The sequence below is a fragment of the Melospiza georgiana genome, chromosome 1 (genome assembly GCF_028018845.1).
Source record: "Melospiza georgiana isolate bMelGeo1 chromosome 1, bMelGeo1.pri, whole genome shotgun sequence".
NCBI classification, from domain to species: Eukaryota; Metazoa; Chordata; class Aves; order Passeriformes; family Passerellidae; genus Melospiza; species Melospiza georgiana.
The window spans coordinates 73384446-73391483 of record NC_080430.1 but is presented as its reverse complement, the minus strand read 5'-3'; the positions used below and the strand labels follow the sequence as shown (position 1 = coordinate 73391483).

The window sequence follows — 7038 nt, the reverse complement described above, 5'->3', positions numbered from 1 at the left end:
AATAGCAACTCATCTCACAGGAGATCCAGGTAATCATAACAAAGCTTCCTGTTACCAAGCTATCCCAGCACCACAAAGTACGTGACAGAGACAGAAAAACCTTAGGATCTTTCACCAGCCCTCTTGATGAGGGCTCTACATGAGCATGTGCTGCGTGCATGCCCCACCACACACCCGCCCCAGCACGGGAATGTGTCCCTGTGCTCATATGCATAGGTGCTCCATGTATGCCCAAGAATTCCCATTTCATCCCCATGATTATGTGCCCCAGGGTGAAATGGATGAGGAGAGTGAAAACAGACTCACGTACATCTGAAGGGGGAATGTGGGATGGACAGAAGTGCTTTCTTCTGCTTGTGGATCTTAACTAATCCCTTGAATTGACTCTGACATTCAGGAACATGATTAGCACAAAAAAATTAGAGGATTTAGAACTATAATAAAAATATATTGAAGCACAAGAAAATGCTTGAAAAATGCATTTTCCAAACATTCATTAAGCATTAAATTTCACTGATGTTGGGAGGTTAGTTTTTTTCATCAGAGAGGCTCAGGGCAACTTGAGAAATGTCTGGAAATTGTTCAACTTGAGGCTGAAGCAAGAAGCTTCGCTTGTTGACACAAGCATGCAAGAGGTAAAGTGACAAAGAGAGAGAGCACAACAAGCCCAGCTGTCAGGCCTAAGAACACTGTACAGCACCAGAAAGGTCACTAACATGTTCTAAATCCACTGCATTTACAGACAATCTTGTCCTACTGAAGCTCTTGCTCAAAATCTTTGCCTTCAGGGCCAGCAGATCTTTCAGCAGCCTCCCAGATGCTGCTGGGATTAATTTGCTGCCATGTACCTTTTTCCCTCCCTTCCCCCTCCATCCACCCACAGAAAAAGGTCTGGGAAAAACAAATCTCAAGCAAGCCATACTTTCTGTGCCATTGGGATAAGCAGGCATTTCAACCCCAACGCTTACTAGAGAGGTGTTCACTCAACATGTGAACATCTCGTGCAGTACTCATGCAAGTGGCTCATGCCAGTAGGCCCCATTCCCTGGGGCTAGTTTCACTGTGGATGGTGGGTACAGATCCATTCTCATGAGTGGGAGAAAGCAGCATCCTCTGCTCCCTGGCATTGCTGTGAAAAGATCCAGAGAACACAGGCTTGGCTCCATTTACACGACAGACTCATGCCTGGAGCTTTTGCTTCTGGGACATCTACAGAAGAGTTCAGACTATGTATTAATTGTGTGGTTTTGGTTCTGGAATTTGTTACATTCTGCAGTGAATGTAACAAATTCAGTGTGTATTATCAACTACCCTTACTCCAAAAAATCATGTGCACTATCAAAAAAAGCTGGATGCCTATAGCTCCAGCAATCATGTGACTGGGAAGAGGTGCTCAAGGCAAGAGGGAACCTGTGTACCAGTCTGCACAATGCAGGCTTAAGTGAAGGCCAGCAATCCCTCATTCCTATAAGCAAAGCTTATACTTAAAATTTTTAATTTTATTAAAACAGAAAAAAAGTTTTGTGGCTTGGTAGTCATCAGCTATAGTTTGTATTCCATACTAATTAAAATTTGAATGCCCTTTCACTATTTACCACAACTCATACTTTACACATTGCCTTTAAACAGCAAGTGATGAATTTCAGCCACCCTCTCATAAAATACAGATTGATTCTGCCAAATTCCCTTCCATGCTCCTCATTTGATGGCAAAATAACAGAGGAACCATAATTCACTTGCTATCACTTTTCCTGCTAACGTTTTATTCAGAATTAGCTTCATTAGTAAAGATGAAACTTTGGACTCATGACTGCTCCATGTTTACAAAACATACAGGCTCCTTTACATTGTGGTTAAGCATGAACAATCACTGAACACACAATTTCCTAAAAAAATCCTGCATACCAAAATTGCATATTTTGAATTTTTAAAATTCACTAAACAAAATTTCACAGAGTGAACCCTAAAGTCTGTTTGCCAGCAAAGCACAAGCCAACAATGGAAGTTGGGACCATCCAGGGAAAAATACTGGACCCCAACACACACACCTTTCCTATTAAACAAGCAAATAAATACACATTCATACAGAGTAATGTGCTCTAAAAATGCAGGTGCTTGAATAATTACCCACACATTTTAGCATAAGTTTTGGTTTCTCAAACAGAACTGAGTCACAGTAAGTTTCTGTCTTTCTTTTTGGTGGAACTAGGCAGTGACTTCTTACTGGACACCAGAGAACAAAAGCTAACCTGGAACCTGATGATTTTGGCACAAGTCCAAACGTGTTTCTCCACAAAGGAAAGATACAAAGACAAGGCTGGTTTTTAAAAATAATAATAAAAAAAATTAGCAGTACTTTTTAATGCCAGGCATTGAACCAAGGAATGGGATAGACTGCACTGCATTTTTAAAGTAGTGTGACTATTGACATACTTGAGAACATTTTAACACTGTACATTACAACAAACTATTTAGTTCATTTCTACACAAGTCAGCAAAAAAGCTAGGTGATCTAACATATATAACAGCTGCAAATTTAAAATTCTAGTCACAGTCTAAAGCCAGAACAAAAACTTTTCCAGAACTCCTATTTATAAAAAGGAATAAACATACACACCATGCGCATACACGCAGGCAAAAATCTTGAGGTTTTACTTATTGCTCTTACACAAGGCTGTGAGCAGGCAAATGTCTGGATCAGAAATTAGGTCAAACATGCATTTCAGCAGGCACAAAAGTACAGGAAATTCATATTAACAAAACAATGAACTGTGTTACGTAGTACAGGATGGTATTCTGCTAATATAACACTTAACGTCATTAATTCCGGATAAACTCCAGGTCTGCCTGTTGTATAATATGTTATGCAGTATGGTATTTTAACCTAATTTCTGATTCCTCTTTTATTGTGCACTCTCCATAGGGAGATGAAGAGGGCCTTTCTTTGCAATGTCAGAGAATCCTCGGCCTCAAGAGCTTCAGTTGGGCAGGTATGGCTGGAAGGAGGTAACGCTACCACCACTGTGTGTGTCACCAGGACCTGCTCCGACTGCCTCGTGGTTTTGTGCATTCACTGATAACTCAGATAACAAATGCTGAACCTGGCACAAAATGCACCAGCATTGTACCCAGAGCATCTTTCACCTAGACCATAAGCTTCTGGTACACCCAGAAATTGCTACAGGATAAGGCAGTAGAGGGTCAAATCCTGTGTCTGGTCAGTTCCTCAAGAGTCTTGTAAAAGGCAGGATTTTTTGTGAACTGGCTTTCCTTTACACAAAAAGCAGCATAGCATGGATGTCAGTAGAAATCTGGCTAGCTACTGGCAACAAGAGACGAGCACGTTCACAAGACACATTTGAGAATACCTGGTGTTCCCTACTGCAACCACATGAAACATGCTGTGGAGAGGTGTCCATGTAATTACAATACTTGCAAGCCAGATGCAAGACACACTGCACATGAGCCTTGCACAAAAAAGGCATTGAGTGTTTTATCTGAAGACTTTTTTTCCTGTGCTATGCATACATATGACAGTAGATAAAAATCAGCACAATGGTTCCTCTCCATACGGGAGCAAACACACATCATTACAACTAAGCACCCTATATTCCATTCTTCCCTTAATGGAAATCAAGGAAGAAAATGGTGGTTTAGAAACAGGGAGGGAAAGAAATCCAGCATGAAGTCAGAGGTATTTTCCTAACAGAAGTGTGAGCTGAGAATGTTTATTGTGAACCAGCAACTGGATTTTGTGACAAAACCAGAAAACCAAGGATGACTATGGAGCCAACTTGGGCACTGCATAGTCAAAACTATGTTATAATATGGCATTCAGCAATCTCCAAGAATTAGAAAGAACAATAGGTAGACAACAAGAGGACACGGTTCAGGGAAGTTACGTCTTGTAATCACAAAAAGAAGCTGTGCAAATCAACAGATTTTTCTGTCTTATTAAAGGTCTGCCACGTGCGCCCTGATCCAATCCCTAAATCTCATCTAAGTTTCAGCAATCAGACTTGCCAAATACCCAAATTCACACTGGGCTCTATTTTACTTATGAGCAGTACTACTAAAGCTAATGGGACTGCTTAGAGCAAGGTGCTACTGCAGTGAACATTCAGGAATTTGGCTCTTCCCAAGAAGTGAACTGCAAATGACTGGGGTTTCATGACAGTCACAGGAGACTGTCATGAAAGGGAGGAGGGACACTTACTGTGTTTGTTTTTCAAATCTGTCCTCATGAAATCAACACTAGTAAGACTGAAACATGGGAAGAAGGTTCTGTTAAGCTCACCCAGACATTCTGACACCAGGACAGTCACAGCAGTTCAGGAGGAGTGGCTCACCCAGTAAGAGGTTAGGCTGGCCTGGATTCTTCTCCAAGATACATCACTGCCTCTTACTAGATGACTGCGTACAACAGTCCTTGGTCTCAGTTCCAATGGTGAAGCTTTCTTAGAGCAACACCTCTGTCACACCACCCACTAGTGCACAGTTGCAACGCCTAGGAAAGAGGGAGGCAAAATAGATCTAGATTCTTCATAAACAAGTAAGTAAACCTAACCTGCAGAAAAAGAAAATTAAGAGCAATATGTTATCACATCCTTGCAGGAGTCCCAGGACTTCCCATGACCCATTTCTTCACTAATGGCTATGAAAGCCAGGTAATCAGGAAGTCTGCAGCCAGACTGGAGGTAAAACAGCATGTCCAATGTTTACCATGCAAAGCTATCCTTCCCATAAAGCCAGTGAGGCAGAACTGTTTTGACTGCACTTTTTAGGTTTCCTTTCTAGTCCACTTTGAATCCCTTCTTGAAAGCGCCTTCAAATAAAAGATGCTGGAAGTACCACTTTTCTGTAGTTGAAAGAAATGGGGAAAAACAGAGGTGAAAAACAGAGGCAAAAATCAGACACCAAGGAAGAAAATAATTGCTTCTAAAATGCTACCTTTTAAAAACTATTGTACAATTCCCTAACTTGGTTTAATTAATGCGCCATTTAAAACATATAAAATACTTTACCAGCTACATGATTTCTCTGTTTTATGAATCTCCCTCCCTCCCCTCATTAAAAAATAATGCATGTGTAGACTGGTATTAAACAGCTCGTACAGTTGTGCGCCAGTTCTCATTTAATTCTACGTAGAGCAGTTTTGATTTTAATACACTGTGTTTAAAGAAGAGCCCGTACTGTGTACTTCACAGTATAACCAGCTACATGGAGGTCTTTAATCTCATAACACAATAAAAAAAGATCACTGTGAAGTTGCAGTCCCTTTGATAGATGGTTGAGGTGACACATGCAGTCCTCCTCAGTGCCACGGCCGCCAGACACAGGATGTGATTTTCTCCGCAGGCTGCCGACAGACCTGATGCCACCCCTCTGGGGGCCACAGCCAGGCGAGCACCGCTGCCCGGTGCACAGCGTCCTGCAGTCACTGGGGAAAGCTGCACGGAATTGTCTTGCTCAATACCACCATCATCAACCCGACCCAACCTGACCCCGGGGGAGCACAGCCCCCGCCGCCTCAGCCGCAGGAGATCACCGTGAAGCGCTTGGAAATGCACGACATGTTGTGCAGGACGATGCCCAGGAGGAAGACCAGGACGCAGGCCACCAGGATCACAGTGCACACCCCCGACCAGGTGGAGCTTTTCACAGCGCCTCTCCGGTCCGGCTCCTCCGCTCCCGCCTCGGCGGAAAGGCCGCCCTGCAGCGGCTGCTGCTCCGCGGGGATCGTCACCACCGTCAGGGACTTCTGCTGGCTGCCGGGCAGGAGACGGCAGCCAATGTCTCCCGGCAGCAGCGCCCGCTCCTTGGAGAGAGGCAAGGGCAGCATGTAGCACCCATTGCTGGGCAGTTTGATGAAGACAGGGGTGTGCTCCGAGGTGTGGGGGATGGCGATGACAGCGATCACCTCGGGGTCATCGGGCAGCTGTGACACAGAGTACCCCGGAGGCAGCTTGGTGATCCCACGGCACCAGGGGCAGCGCAGGTCCTTCTGGCTGGTCCTCATCTGCTGCAGGCACACGGAGCAGCAGGTGTGCTTGCAGTCCAGCAGCTTGGGCCGCCGGCGGGGGCTGTAGTAGTTGAAGCAAATCTGGCACTCCAGCAGAGAGTCCTGGGATAAGGTCTCCATGGCAGCCAGTGCAGGGAAGCACCGCAGGCCTTGTGGTGAGCCCTGACACCCCAAGGCAAGGGGTAGGAGTCTTCCCACCACTTCTCCTCAGGGCAAGGGGTAGCAGCCTTCCCACCACTTCTCCTCAGGACAGCACCCGCCTTCCCAACACTGCTTTCCTCAGGGCAGCACTAGGCAGCAGCTATGGAGAGCACAGGAAAACCTCCAGCCTGAAACTTTCAGCACCTGAGAAAACAGAAGAACATGAGAGAACTGGTTATTCACAGGAGCATCTGAGAACAGAACGGTCCAGCCAGAGGAGAATGAAAACTAGCACTGACTTTGTTAGCTGGTGGGAGAAACAAATTCGTTGTCGTTCACTAGAAAGCATCTTCCCACCACCTTCACCAAACAGCCCAGTGGCAAAACTTCCAGTCAGTCATCAGTACTATCACTAGGTCTCTTACTGGGGTTTTTCCTCCTAATTTTCCCAGCAATCAAACCGCCATCACCCCATCAGTCCACCACTCACAGTTATATTTATGCCCATAACAGAGTGGGTGTATAGTTCACTAGCCAGGTCCCACAGCAACAAGCTCCTGTCATACTTTCAGCACTTTTCAGCCCTTTTCAGCACTTTTCAGCACCAAAACAATTGTTCTCACTTAATCCTTTAAATCCCTGAGGATTTTGAGCTATTTGGCTCAACTGCTAAGTCTGCATGAAAGGTGGGGGAAAGAAAAAGTATGTTTAAATGGAAGCATTTCCACAGGCTCCTGAATTTGCACCTGTGCACGAATGAGCAACCAAGCAACTATACTGCAACACCTACATTTGCACATAACAAAAAGGAATTGTACCATTTTCAGTCAAATTAACTGTTGGCTCAGTTACACAAGCAGCTTGTTGAACATGGT

At 44.6% G+C, this 7038-nt stretch overlaps 1 protein-coding gene across 3 annotated transcripts in view; it reads right to left on the bottom strand.

Annotated features, from left to right (window-relative positions):
• Positions 1 to 1688: 1688 nt before the first annotated feature.
• The window catches only part of RNF152 (ring finger protein 152), a 43461-nt gene continuing 38111 nt past the window's right edge, over positions 1689 to 7038 (bottom strand). For all 3 annotated transcript variants that reach the window (XM_058024936.1, XM_058024945.1, XM_058024953.1), the window contains exon 2: positions 1689 to 6367. In XM_058024936.1, coding sequence (XP_057880919.1) covers positions 5531 to 6142 — 612 coding nt within the window. In that variant the 5' untranslated portion in view covers positions 6143 to 6367 and the 3' untranslated portion in view covers positions 1689 to 5530. The remainder of the gene's footprint in view (positions 6368 to 7038) is intronic.